The 15,388-nt window shown below is 40.8% G+C and overlaps 1 protein-coding gene across 1 annotated transcript in view; it reads left to right on the forward strand.

The window, feature by feature from the left end:
- The window catches only part of tdrd12 (tudor domain containing 12), a 78,492-nt gene that overhangs the window by 57,872 nt on the left and 5,232 nt on the right, over positions 1-15,388 (forward strand). The window contains exons 31-39 of the mRNA XM_055649080.1: positions 1,717-1,900; positions 3,971-4,029; positions 4,145-4,337; positions 6,917-6,992; positions 10,290-10,387; positions 12,241-12,365; positions 13,262-13,316; positions 13,422-13,535; positions 13,614-13,767. Of these exons, the coding sequence (XP_055505055.1) occupies positions 1,717-1,900; positions 3,971-4,029; positions 4,145-4,337; positions 6,917-6,992; positions 10,290-10,387; positions 12,241-12,365; positions 13,262-13,316; positions 13,422-13,535; positions 13,614-13,767 (1,058 nt within the window). The remainder of the gene's footprint in view (positions 1-1,716; positions 1,901-3,970; positions 4,030-4,144; positions 4,338-6,916; positions 6,993-10,289; positions 10,388-12,240; positions 12,366-13,261; positions 13,317-13,421; positions 13,536-13,613; positions 13,768-15,388) is intronic.

Consider the following 15,388-nt stretch of genomic DNA (forward strand, 5'->3'; position numbering starts at 1 on the left):
CATAACACCCCTACCACCGTGTTTCACAGATGAGGTGGTATGCTTTGGATCTGGGGCAGTTCATTCTCTCCTCCATACTTTGCTCTTGCCATCACTCTGATATAAGTTAATATTGGTCTCATCTGTCCCCAAGACCCTTTTCCAGAACTGTGGTTGATCTTTTAAGTACTTCTTGGCAAACTGTAACCCGGCCATCCTATTTTTGTGGCTAACCAGTGGTTTGCATCTTGCAGTGTAGCCTTTGTATTTCTGTTCGTGAAGTCTTCTGTGGACAGTGGTCATTGACAAATCCACTCCTGAAGAGTGTTTCTGATCTGTCAGAAAGGTGTTTGAGGATTTTTCTTATAGAGAGAATTATTCTGTCATCATCTGTGGAGGTCTTCCTTGGCCTGCCAGTCCCTTTGCGATTAGTAAGCTCACCAGTGCTCTCTTTCTGCTAAATGATCTTGCAAACAATTGATTTTGGTAAGCCTAAGGTTTGGCTGATGTCTCTAACAGTTTTATTCTTGTCCCTCTGTCTCATAATGGCTTCTTTGACTTTCATTGGCACAACTTTGCTCCTCATGTTGATAAACAAGAATAAAAGTTTCCAAAGATAATAGAAAGACTGGAGGAAAGACTAGGTGCTGAGAGCTCTTTTATACCGGCATAAAGGAGGCAATTAAACACACCTGAGCAATTACAAACACCTGTGACGCCATGTGTCCCAAACATTATGGTGCCCTGAAATGGGTGGACTATAAACACTGCTGTAATTTCTACACTGTGAAACCAAAATGTATAAAAATGGCCTTTAATAAAACCTGACAATGTGCACTTTAACCACATGTGATTTTTTTCTACTTCAAATCTCAAATTGTGGTGTACAGAGGCAAATAAATAAATAAATGATGGGTCTTTGTCCCAAACATTATGGAGGGCACTCATGGTGGAGGATGTCTTGTCACTTATCCTCACTGATTGGGATCTGTGGGTCAGGGAATCAGGCAGAGCGGGTTGTTGAGGCTTTGATCCAGGCGTCTGTAGATGAGTTTAGTTTACACATTTACATAACATGTTTTGTGAAGAAATGCCTGCCAACACGACACAAATCATGGTTTTAATGTGAAGTTATTCCTGCTTGTTGAGGACTTCCACCAGAGGAAACAGTTTATCTCCATTTATGTACATGATAAATTTTAATCACTTGAAATTCTTCAGTTTAATCATTGCTAATCTTCTATAGTTGAGTGAATTTAAAAAAAAAAGACTGTTTAGTGCAACCTAGCATTTCATTTTGATCCTTTTACCATTGATCTTTGTAACAGCCCTTCCTAGTCTAATATACAGTATACACTTGAGGTACATTGCACAGATCTGAGCATAGTGCTCTAGATGGAGTTTGTCGAGACTTCCATGTATCTGGCATAAGGACCGGTTTCCACACTGTATCACTCTGTGACAATGTTTTTTACCCCTTGGGTCAAAATCTGGTATTCAGGTAGTTTTTTAATTTATATTTTGAACTTCAACCATTCAATTTTGTCAAGATTGCAGCAGTTTTTAGGTTCGATGACAGGTAGATAACAAATTGATGAAGTTCTGTTCATCACAAAGATGGCTTGCTTAGAATTAGTTCTGTTAATTCTGCATACCATGTTTTATAAAAATATAAATGAATCACTTTATCTAATAAAATGCAATTTGTGCATATTTCTAATCATTTTTATTTTAAAGCATCTTCTTTAAGAATCTCATTAGTGGAAGAACTGAAAAACTTGGTACTGCACCATCCTGCTGAGGGTTTATCCGAATCTGGTTGTTTGCGCTACTTATGCAGATTGCTGCGGTTCCTATCTACTCCAAAAGAACAAGCTGATGTAATCGTCGCAATGACTCATAAGGCCAAGACGCAAGTACAGTAAGTGTCATAGTATATAAGATGCAAGTACAGTAATACTCGTATATAAGATGTAAGTATGGTAAGATTTGGAGTATATAAGATGCAAGTACGGTAAGACTCATGTGTATTTCAATCTCTCTCGGCAATACCAAGTTTTCCGTTTGAAGAACGTGGATACATGTAATCATATTCTGACTTTTTATTTTGGTTGAACTTTTATTTTGAACACTTATTTAAATATCTCAGCTGTGAAGAAAATCATGGTGAATGAAAAAACACTTTTTAAGGAATTTTTGAAATGTGCTAAAGAGATGGTGCAGTTGCAGGATAAAATATTCTCTAATGTAGTTGTGATTCCAAAATCTGTTGCCAGGCTACCAACAGTAATAAAGGCACTGCACGATATTTACATATGTATTTACTGTTGCTAATGAATTCTGGTAGAAAACGTGGCCCAAAAACTTAGTTGGTAAACATTTTTTAAAAGCAACAAAACCCCAAATTTCCTGCTTTCCCCATTGTAGGGCTTTATGGGCCTGTCCCACTTAGGCAAGTGCAGGAGACTCTGCACCCGCCACATGTTGTTCGCTGGTGGTCTCTGGTGAGTCTCCTTCATGGTTGCGAGGAGTTCCTGCATTCTGGGAACTAGTCATGGTCTCAGTATGGTCGCCGCAAATGTTTCAACATGTTGAAAATTGGTCGCCATGGAGATAATCGATAATCCTGTGGTCGTAGGTGCAGTTGTAGTGGGATCGCCATGTAGTTGTAGGTAGTCGTAAGTAGTTTTAGCTAATCGCCTTTGCTGACCGGACATTTTCATTGGCTCATTGGGGGAAAAAAACGTAAGCAGGAGTTTTCAGAACCAAGGATAACCGACTGGTAATGTTAAATGTCTGCCGAACTTCACAGCTGTGTATCTCTGGCTTATTAAAAGTTGTCTGGCGTTTTAAAAGTTGTCTCCACTCCTTTTTCCAACGCCCCCCCCCCCCCCACCCCTTCCCCCCTCCCCCCCTCTTTTAAAGGACTTACCGTACACTGTGCTAGCCGTCTTAATTGCAGCGCCAACCTTTTTCCTGTTCATCGCGGTATATAATAATCATAATAATAATAAACTTTATTACATACTCGATGTATGTCTGTATCACCTTGGCTTTGCACCGTGATAATTTTTTAGGCAGTGCTCCCCCGTTTGCCCTGGCCCCCGCCTTTGCGATGTGTTTGTGTGTGTGTGTGTGTTCCACTCTGACAGTCACCGTTCCAGTTCCCGGTTTTTCAGCCAACTGCCAGCAACTTGACAGTCGCCGGCAGTCCGCTGAAAAGTTGCCTAAATGGGACAGGCCCATTACCCAAGTATTGACTCTTCATATCAATTCAGGCTAAAAAAAAACAGGCCAGGATGGAGAGTATCACATCTGAACCAAAATCTGAGCTTCAATTTTTAAAACGTTAAATCAGTTTATTAGAATCAAAAGGCGAAATTGTTTTCTACTTTGGCACTTTGCTTTGAAGTTGTTTTGTGCTGTTTAATCAATAGAATTGTGGTTTCAACACTATTAAGAGGAACCAATTTTAAATGAATGAGTAAAAGTATAGTATACACCACAGGTAAGAGGACTAGCAGACAATTTACACATGGTATTTTTACAGTTCTGTTCTTTAATTGACCTCTAGGTGAAGTATTCTTTCCACTATAATGCAGGCTAATGACTACTATTGGTAAAATGTAATCATTAAATTAACAGTACCATTAATCTGGAAATATCTCAACCTGGATGAGAGAGCATAGTGACAAGTGGCAACATGACTTTCACATCCTTTTCTAAACAAATATAGACTTGAAATGAGTAATCTGAAAATATGAGTTGCTCGCTAACAGTCCTAAGGAGACAAATAAACTTTCTGAGGTAGTGTGGTAGGGATACCAGGAGATCTACAAACTCCAATTTCACTCATTATACAACCCAATTCTCAGCTATTTTAATGATAACACTGGGTTTTATAGATGTACCTGCTTTGAAACAAAACTTTATGACTAAGCAATTTGAATTGTACGCTTAGTGTTTACTTTTCAATTCATTTTTATACTAGAGATTACAATGAAATCAACGAAGAAAGAGGAATTTATGTACTTGTGAGCCTACTTCAGGGTGAGAATTAATTCAGTTTTGCTTTTACGATCAAAATAGAGTTTTAACTATCTCACAGAATTTTGTTCAGTATTATAATTTGTTTTCATAATTACTCAAATTCTTTTCATTTTAGGTACAGCTAATTCAGAGCTACAAGAAAGTGTATGTATTGCACTTGGGATCCTTGGCAAAAGTAGTGACCTGTACTCATCTTTTACTGATGCCAATGCATTAAAGCTTCTTTGCGATTTATTGAAGATGCCAGTGAAAAATAACATCTGGCAAGCTGTTATAGAAGCTTTAGCTGAGCTTCTGTCATCCAACAGGTAAAATGGATTGACAATGTATCTTCCTTATAAAAGTGATGATACACGTGAAAGAAAACTCATAAAACCATAAAATGGATGAAATTAAGATTCACATCGTAAGGAAGATAATTCTTGCAAAATCTCAGGAGGTGAGGTTGGAGAGGTAAAGATTGGGTTGGAAATTGACAAGGGGACTCTTAAAACTTGCTTTGCTTAAAGTAAACAGGGTATCTGGTCTAGATGAGATGTATCCAGGTAGGATGTCTAAAGGATTGCCATAATCTTTCAGTAGCCCCAAGATATACAAGAAATACCAGAGGACATGAAATAGCAAAAGAAACACCATTGTTCAAACAGATAAAAGTGCCTGCCAGATACTTACACGTCGGTCAGCATACCTATGTCACGCAAGCTTTGAATACTAAACTCAGGGGAAAATGTTTGTGTATAGGGAGAGGTTTGAATGGATAAAGATCCAACACAGATTTGCAGAGGTGAACATTTTTTGAGTAAGTTGACTGGATTTATTTTTAATGCAGTAGCAGAGGAGTTGATGGAAGGAATGTAGATTTTTACAAAATATTTAACACAGTCCAACACAAATGGCAGGTAGCAAAATTAGACATAGAATTAGAATCATTAACATAGTGGAACGGAAAATGGTTTACAAGCAGAAAGCAGAGAATACTGGTAAAGGATTGTTTCTCCTGAGTGGAGTGTGCCAGGCTGACGTACTTCCTTTGGGTCAGTCTTGAGCATACTATTTTTTAATATGTCGTACTTAGGACAGCAAGGTAACATTTTCAGATTTTCCTGATGATGCAAACTTAGAAGGATGATGAACAGTGAGAAGGAAAGTGATGGACCTCAAAAGGTCACAGGCTGGGGGATGGGCAAATGGAATGTAATGGTGACAAGTTAAAGCAACTTTCTACTTTTGTAGAAAGGACAGCCAATTTAGGCACCGTCGGAGAATTGCAAGAACAAAGAAATCTAGTTAAATGTTTTGCATTTAAGGCAAGTGAAAAGCTAAACAACTTCTAAGATTAGTTTTGGTTGTAGAAGTAGAATCCGATCTCTCCACTGATGTTAATGCAGCTCCCACACACAGAAGTTTATAGAATCACGAGGATCATGGAAAAGGTTGATGATCACAGTGTAGGGGACTCGAGTGGGTGTGTGGTTAAGGGGAGAGAGCAAAGATGTAGAAGGGACCTGAGAGTGACAAATGCTTTCACGTGTGAGCTACCAAAATAAGTGGTAGAGATGGGAACAATTATCATATTTAAAAGATGCTTGGACAGGTACGTAACCACAGTGCCCTCCATAATGTTTGGGACAAAGACCCATCATTTATTTATTTGCCTCCGAACTACACAATTTGAGATTTGTAATTTAAAAAATTACATGGTTAAAGTGCACATTGTCAGATTTTAATAAAGCCCATTTTTATACACTTTGGTTTCACCATGTAGAAATTACAGCAGTGTTTATAAATTGGAGGAACGGCACCTCATATTTTGCTTGTGTAGTTTCAATTTCAGGTAGTCCTTGCTTTTTCCTTCCTTCCCATTCCCAGCTCTCCCATAAGCCTACTGTCTCCGTCTATTCCTTTATTTTTCCAACCCGTCCCCCCCCCGCCCGCCCCGACATCTGTCTGAAGAAGGGTTTTGACCCGAAACGTAGCCTATTCCTTCTCTCCATAGATGCTGCCTCACCCACTGAGTTTCTCCACCATTTGATGATGTTCCAAACAGTTGATTTTGGTTAGCCTAAGGTTTGGCTGATGTCTCTGACAGTTTTATTCTTGTTTCTCACTCATAATGGCTTCTTTGACTTTCATTGGTACAACTTTGGTCCTCATGTTGATAAACAGCAATAACAGTTTTCAAAGATGAAATGGAAAGACTAGGTGCTGAGAGCTCTCTTATACCTGCATTAAAGAGGCAATTAAACACACCTGAGCAATTACAAACACCTGTGATGCCATATGTCCCAAACATTATGGTGCCCTGAAATGGGGGGGGGGGGGCTATGTATAAACACAGCTGTAATTTTACATGGTGAAACCAAAATGTATAAAAATGGCAGTTACTAAAATCTGACAATGTGCACTTTAACCACATGTGATTTTTTTTTTCTATTACAAATCTCAAATTGTGGAGTACAGAGGCAAATAAATAAATGATGGGTCTTTGTCCCAAACATTATGGAGGAAACTATTTTGTGTGGAATATATGAAAGGTGCAGACATGAGTGACTAATTCAGTTAGGCATGGTCGAGTTTCCATGCTGTACAGCTCTGACTTTAATTCCACTCAGCACCTCGTGTCATTGACTGTTCCTCTGCTAAAAGTAATCTAGCACTCTCTCACTGTCCCTAAGTAATCCCTCTATCCCAGTGAACTGTGTCAGTGACTGTATCTCCACTGAATAGATAGTAACTTGGAGGTACCATTCAGCTACAATTCTACAGATGAAAATCAGCAATATCTTTGTCCTTTTTCAACCAACCTTGCTGACGTGCTGGTTTCATAATTTGTGAAGTTGAAACCACCATAAATTTGTGGAAAGATTAAATCCAATGTCTGCTTCAGGTTTTGTGAGGAAGTTGAAAATCAACAGATTGTCAGCCACCTTTGTGCAAAGATTCATCAATCATCAGAAGATAAGGTAAAATGAATAACTGATTTCAACTGGTAACTTAGATATAATCAGAAAACATTGGTAAAATCCAAAATGCTTCCAAGGGTGAGGGAGTCTAATTATACTTATCAGGGAAGTTACTGTTGTTCTCCTGAGAACAGAAGTAGATGAAGAGACACAGTATATAAAGAGAAAGAATCAACCAGAGGATTGAGAATAAAGGTGTGGGAAAAAAACTACAAATGACATAAGGAAAAACATTTCATGGAATTAGTGGTTAGGACCTGGAATAAACTGCCACAAGGAGCACTAGAGGCAGATTCAACAGTAAACTGGATAAGTGGAGAGCTCTTCAGCCCAACTTCCCCATGCTGACCCATCTATGCTAGTTCTACCTGCCTGCATTTGCCCCACATCCCTCTAAACCTTTCCAATCCGTGTACCTGTCTAAATGTTTTTTAAATGTTGTTATAGTACTTGCCTCAGCTACCTCTTTTGGCAGCTCGTTACACCTTTGCTATCTACAAAACCACCCACTTTAATGTAATCTGCAAACGTACTAATCACACATTCTACTTTAGACAGTAGGTGCAGGAATAGGCCATTCGGTCCCTCGAACCAGCACCGCCATTTAATGTGATCATGGCTGATCATCCACAATCAGTACCCCGTTCCTGCCTTCTCCCCGTATCCCATGACTCTGTTATCTTTAAGAGCTCTGTCTAGCTCTCTCTTGAAAACATCCAGAGAACCAGCCTCCACAGCCCTCTGAGGCAAAGAATTCCATAGACTCACAACTCTCTGTGTGAAAAAGTTTTTCCTCATCTCTGTTCTAAATAGTTTACCCCTTATTATTAAACTGGTCACTGGTTCTAGATTCCCCCAACATCGGGAACATGTTTCCTGCCTCTAGCATGTCCAAACCCTTAATAATCTTATATGTTTCAATAAGATAACCTCTCATCCTTCTAAATTCCAGAGTATACAAGCTCAGCCGCTCCATTCTATCAACATAAGACAATCCCGTCATCCCGGGTATTAACCTAGTGAACCTACGCTGCACTCCCTCAATAGCAAGAATGTCCTTCCTCAAATTGGAAGACCAAAACTGCACTCAATACTCCAGGTGTGGTCTCACTAGGGCCCTGAATGATTTCTTATCCAAATCCTTGATATAAACCACAAACAACAATGGGCCCAGCACCAATCCCTAAGGTGCACCACTACTCACAGACCTTCAGTTTGAAAAACAACCTTCCACCATCACCCTCTGCTTCCTTCCATGATCCAATTCTCTGTTTGGTCAGCCAACTCTCCCTAGTTCCCATGCAATCCAACCTTCCAGAGCAGCCAACCATGTGAAACCATGCTGCACAGCGGTGCAGTGGTAGAGTTGCTGCATTATAACGCTTACAGCCCCGGAGAGCCAGGTTCGATTCCAACTATGGGGGCTGTCTGTACGGAGTTTATACGTTCACCCGGAACCACATGGGTTTTCTCCGAGATCTTCGATTTCCACCCACATTCCAAAGACGTTCAGGTATGGACGTTAATTGGCTTGGTGTATGTGTAAATTGTCCCTGGTGTGTGTAGGATAGTGTTATTGTGCGTGGATCACCGGTCGGTGAGGGCTCGCTGGGACCCGAAGTGCCTGTTTCCACGCTGTATCTTTAAACTAAACTAAATTCCTAGCTGATGTTCATATAGACAATGTCTACAGCTTTGCCTTCATCAATCTTTTTGGTTACATCTTCTAAAAAATCAGTCAGATTCGTAAGGCACTGTCTCCAAAGTACAAAACCATGCTGACTCCCTAATCAGTTCCTGTCTACCTAAATGCATATATATCTTATCCCTCAGAATACTCTCGAGTAACTTGCCTACCACAGATGTTCAGCTCACTAACATATAGTTCCAAGGCTTTTCCTTGCAGTCCTTCTTAAATAGAGCCACAACATTGGCCCGCCTCCAGTCTACCGGCACCTCACCCTTGTTTAATAATGATTCATATATCTTTGCCTTGTGCCTGCAGTTTCTTCTCTAGTTTCTCACAGCGTCCTCAGGTATATCTGATCTGGCCCGGGAGATTTATCTAGAGGTTAGGAATGGGAATAGCTGGATTGCTCTTGCATGCAGCCAGCATAGACTTAATGGGTAAAGTGGCCTCCTCCCATGCTGTAACCTTTCTGTGATTATGATTTTTGAAAATTACTTGTGTAACATGTTTTTGTGATGGAAATTGATAATTAGCTCAGGGAGTTATGTGCAAATCTACTTGGATGAATAGTCCAATTGCTAATAGTCGTGTTTAATAGGGCAATAGGTGCAGGAGTGGGCCATCTGGCACCGAGCCAGCACCGCCATTAAATATGATCATGGCTGATCATCTAAAATCAGTACCTCAATCAATATCTCATGATGTGGCTTATTGGATGCATTATTTTTAATGCTAAGATTCCAGTTTTCTCATGTCCCTGAATCAAATCAGGGAGAATATACGATATACCTAGAATTTAGGAGATTGAGAGGGGATCTTATAGAAACTTACAAAATTCTTAAGGGGTTGGACAGGCAAGATGCAGGAAGATTGTTCCCGATGTTAGGGAAGTCCAGGACAAGGGGTCACAGCTTAAGGATAAGGGGGAAATCCTTTAAAACCGAGATGAGAAGAACTTTTTTCACACAGAGAGTGGTGAATCTCTGCAACTCTCTGCCACAGACGGTAGTTGAGGCCAGTTCATTGACTATATTTAAGAGGGAGTTAGATGTGGCCCTTGTGGCTAAGGGGATCAGGGGGTATGTAGAGAAGGCAGGTACGGGATACTGAGTTGGATGATCAGCCATGATCATATTGAATGGCGGTGCAGGCTCGAAGGGCCGAATGGCCTACTCCTGCACCTAATTTCTATGTTTCTATAATATTTATTTAAAATGTCCTTAAAATTCGAAAAATATAAATAATTAGGCTGACAAGCACTCTGTATGGGATTGACAATAAGATCATAAAATTAGGTCCCACAAGCATCAGTGAGAGATGCATGATCGGATAATTGTTGTTTTAGTGTTAACTGGGTGTTTGGGTTAATGTTAACTGAGGGTTAAACAATGGGAGAACTCCTCCTGTCCATCTTCAATTTGTGGAATCTTGTACCTACATCAGCAAAGTGTCACACAGGTCTCGGTTTAATGTCCCTTCAGTGTAATATACTTCACATTTAATATCACTTCTGAACTCCACTGAATAGTACTGATGAACATTTACATTGAAGTGAAGACACCATGCTGATGTGAATGTAAATCTTTTTTAAATGTTTTCTTTGAAAGGTTTTGGAAAACATCCTAAGGGTTCTGTGTCACCTCACTGGAAGAGCTGAGAGTATGAATTTAATGTTAGCAAATGGACTTGAATTAACTATCGACAGGTTGGTATTGTTGCACCATTTGTAAAATGCATTTGTGTTTTGCGTTATGCAGTAGTTAAAACAGGTTTTAGAACCAATGTAGAAAAAGATCGACACAAAATGTTGGAGTATTGAAATGTTGAAATCAATAGATGATATTTCAAGTTCAAGTGAGTTTATTGTCATGGGTCCCTGTATAGGACAATTAAATTCTTGCTTTGCTTCAGCCCACAGAACATATTAGGCATTTACTACAAAACAGATAAGTGTGTCCATATACCATGATATAAATATATGCACACATGAATAAATAAACTGATAAAGTGCAAATAACAGAAAATGGTTATTAATAATCAGTGTTTTGTCCGAGCCAGGTTTAATAGCCTGATGGCTGTGGGGAAGTAGCTATTCCTGAACCTGGTTGTTGCAGTCTTCAGGCTCCTGTACTTTCTACCCGAAGGTAGCAGGGAGATGAGTGTGTGGCCAGGATGGTGTGGGCCAGGATGGTGGCACTGGCTTAACAGCTGCGGCCCACCTGCAGTCCGTCTGTTTTTTTTTCTTTCTTTTTGTTCCTTTGTCATGTTTTAGTTAATTTTGTTTTATTAAGCTGTGTGTGGGTGGGGTGGGAGAAACATGTTTTGGTCTCTTCCTTCGGGGGGGAGTGCCAGCGGCAGCGGAGACCTGACTCGGCCCCGGACCTGTGGCGACGGCAGCGGAGACCCGACTCAGCTGTGGCGGCGGCGGGGGCAGCGGCAGCGGAGACCCGACTCGGCCCCGGACGCTGTGGCGACGGCGGCAACAGCGGCAGCAGAGACCTGACTCGGCCTCGGACCTGTGGCGACGGCAGCGGAGACCTGACTCGGCCTCGGACCTGTGGCGACGGCAGCGGAGACCCGACTCAGCCCCGGACCTGTGGCGAGGCAGCGGAGACCTGACTCGGCCTCGGACCTGTGGCGACGGCAGCGACCACCAGCGGAGTTTGAACCGGCCCGTTCGCGGAGCACGGTTGAGCCGCGGGGTTTACCATCACCCGGTGGGGTCACAACATCTGGAGCCTGGATCGCCTCGGCGCAGAGGAAGAACAAAGAGGGAAGAGACAGAGACTTTAAGATTTTGCCTTCCACCACAGTGAGGAGGTGTTTGGTGAACTCACTGTGGTGGATGTTAAATTTGTGTTGATTGTGTGTTTTTGTCATTTTTTTAATTATATGTATGACTGCAGGGAAAGGTCTGAATGACAATAAACGCATCTAATCTAATCTAATCTTTGATGATACTGCCTTTTTGAGGCAGCAACTGCGATAAATCCCCTCGATGGAAGGAAGGTCAGAGCCGATGATGGACGGGCAGTGTTTACTACTTTTTGTAGTCTTTTCCTCTCCAGGGCGCTCACATTGCCGAACCAAGCCACAATGCAACCGGTCAGCATGCTCTCTACTGTGCACCTGTAGAAGTTAGAGAGAGTCTTCCTTGACAAACCGACTCTCCGTAATCTTCTCAGGAAGTAGAGGCTCTGATGTGCTTTCTTGATAATTGCATTGGTGTTCTCTGACCAGGAAAGATCTTCAGAGATGTGCACGCCCAGGGATTTGAAGCTCTTGACCCTTTCAACCATATAAATGGGGCTGTGGGTCCCCCTCCTACTCCTTCAGATTGGGACCCTTCAGTCTGAAGAAGGGTCCCAACCCGAAACGTCACATCCATTTTATCTTGCAATGCTGCTTAACCAGCTGAGTTGATCCAGTATTTTGTGTCTATCTTTGGTATAAACCAGCACCTGGAGTTGCTTTTTATAACATGTAGAGGAAACATCTCAGTTTTTGATGCTATACTGAACTTTCACAGTTTAATTTACTATTTTTTCTTGACTTTAGGTTGTTATTGAGCACATCTAGCAAAAGTATTTTATATAAGGTTGCAAATAAAATGAAGTTTTCACTGACCAGTTTGCAAAATGTTCACCTACAAAATGATGCAGTCTATTGTGAAGGAAATAATGGTATGGTTGACCTATTTATACTTAATATTTGTTATGGAATGGAAATTGTTTTATATACCTGAAGTTAGCGTGTATTGAAACGATTCTCAGCTGCAATGTCTTTTGGAGTTGCATGAAATCTATACTAGTTTTTGAGGATTGCTTCATCACCGTGGTGACAGATAAACCACTTTTGTTCCCATTTCATCTCTTCAGCAACGGGTTCTATTTAAAAATAACTTCAAATGTACATCAGTTTTCAAGTAGTCTTTTTAGTGACCATACTTCCAATAGTAGACAGAGTGCAGGAGTACCTCAACGGGTCTCTTGAGAGGCTGCCTCTGTAATCCTTTGTTCCTACTCACTTTCAATAGTGACTGAAAAGATGTACATAAACATATCTACATAATATTTGCTGCATGTTTGCTTGTGAAACTATCTGTTCTGATGTCTGTCTCATCATATCATAGTGTATGATGAAAGGGCAGCATAAATTGCATCAAATGGAGACATTAAGATTCAAGGTCAATAAGGGCATTTATAGCTTCATTGAAATTATGTAATTTATTGAAAAGCTTTTTGGCTGAATCTAAACAATCAATTATCTGGAAAAGGAAAACAATGATTTTGCTCTTTGAGTGTTGCATGCTTGGCCCAACATCTGTTGTATGCCGTATTCTCCAGAGTTAGAAACGGGTTCTTGGCATTGGTCTGAAGATGTCGTACAAACCAGGTGTTTATTTCATTTGGAAACATCAGCATTGCACTGTGTTCTACTCAATGATTTCTTGCCAAATGTTATTGGAATTCATCCATTTAACTACATCCTTAAAATAGAATTGCCAAGTGAATGTATGTGTTTTTTAAGCATTCTACAATTAGTGCATATTTTGTGATTCATTCTGTTCTGATCACAGATATCATGGATATTCCCAGAGAGAAATCAAGTCAGTCTACAGTGGATCATAAAAGGTTATGCATTCTGATAATTACTCATAATCTGTGACTGAGTCATGCAACAAGGTTATATGATTCAAACCTTCATTCCTTTAACTGACATCTTTCATATTTCTACAGCTTTCACCCTGAAATAAAGTGGCATCAGAAGGATGATCATCTTGTGCTGAATGTAAAGTTGCAAAATGTGACACGACACTCATGCAGATTTGATCATTGCAAAGTGATATTCAGGTGTGTAGAATATGTATTTCCTACAAAATATATTACAATATTTCATCAATTGATCTGACATTTCTTATTCAAACGCAGTGCCTCTGTTGATGCCAAATTATACGTGGCAGATTTGGAACTTCAAGGCAGTATTTTAGAGGGAAAGTGCTCATGTATCATAAAAAACGCAGAGCCTGTCATTATGCTGTTTAAAGAAGAGAGAGGTGCCTGGAGCAGTTTGCTGAAACTCAAGGTAATAATGCAATATTTTTTTCTGGCACTCTAAACACTTGGATAGTTATATGAAATGAACCTTGAAATACTTTGCAAAATCTAAACTGAAGATCAAGTGTAACAAAAATAGTCTTGAATCTAATTTATTTTAAAATTATACATGATCCGTGGTTTGAAATTTGACATAATTGATGCTCACCAAGCAACTCTCCTTTTCCCCATTATCACTTTACTTAATCGCCCATTGCAGTAGAGGAATAGGCCTATCTGCCCACTCTGTCCATGTTGCCTATCAGGTATCTGTTTATATTCATTCCATTTCCCTTCCATTGATGATTCCACTGGCAACAGATGCTCACTCATTTTGTCGCCTCCTGCTGGCCAGCGACCATAACGGCTGCTGGCGCCCGCATCTCGCCTCAAAGACGCCATTTAAAAACAGCCGCACTGCTGATTCCTGAGCCGCTTGAGTTGGAGGACCACGTCTCCCGTGGGGGCTACGGGTAGGGAACGGCTGCGTTGGGGGAGCAGACCCAACGGGTCTGCACTTGGTCTAGTCACTTTTAAACATTTTACCCTTTACTCTAAATCCATGCCCTCTAGTTTTAGATACCTCTGCAGTGAAGAAAAGTCCAGTGAAGTCCTCTCCCCCAAGAAAAAAAAAACCTTGTTTATCCAATCTTAACTCATAACTGGGCCTGTACTCGCTGGAATTTAGAAGGTTAAGTGGGGACCTCATTGAAACTTACAAAATAAAGAAAGGCGTAGATAGAATGGATGTGGAAAGGACATTTCCACTGGTGGGAGAGTCTAGGACCAGAGGCCGTAGCCTCAGAATTAAAGGGTACTTTTTTAGAAAGAAGGCGAGGAGGAACTTCTTTAGTCAGAGGGTCGTTAATCTGTGGAACTCATTGCCACAGAGGGCTCTGGAGGCCAAGTCAGTGGATATTTTTAAAGCAGAGATAGACAAATTCTTGATTAGAATGGGTGTCAAGGGTTATGGGGAGAAGGCTGGAAAATGGGATTAGAAGGCAGAGATCAGTCATTATTGAATGGTGAAGTAGACTCGATGGGCCGAACAGCCTAATTCTACTCTCCAAGCAAAGCTCTCTTGGTGAATCTCTTCTCCACAAAAAACTGGAGTAACTCAGCGGGACATGCAGCATCTCTGGAGAGAAGGAATGGGTGACGTTTCACAGAGTGCTCGAGTAACTCAGCGGGACAGGCAGCATCACCGGAGATAGGGAATGGGTAACATTTCGGGTCGAGACTCTTCTTCAGACTGGGTTCTGCATCTTATCTTTTCTGAAGTTATACTATAACCTCCCTGTTTTTAAATTCCATGCCCTGGCTAATGAATGCAAATATCCCATACACCATCTTAACCACCTTATTGTGCTGCCACCTTCTTTAATCTTGTTCACTACTGATGTTTTTCCCCTCCAATCTGCTGTCAAGATTTTGTTTTTCAGTTCATCTGTACAGTTTCTGTCTTGTTGAAGGCCTTCAGTCCTCTCCCTGCTGTATGATTCTCTTAATTTTTATCCAGCCCTTGATATCCCTTACTTGCTGTATACCTTACAACCTTATGGGAACACATTGGCCCCGAACTCTGTTGAATGATCCCCACTTGCCTGATG

The sequence above is a fragment of the Leucoraja erinacea genome, chromosome 17, assembly GCF_028641065.1.
Source record: "Leucoraja erinacea ecotype New England chromosome 17, Leri_hhj_1, whole genome shotgun sequence".
Taxonomy (NCBI): Eukaryota; Metazoa; Chordata; class Chondrichthyes; order Rajiformes; family Rajidae; genus Leucoraja; species Leucoraja erinaceus.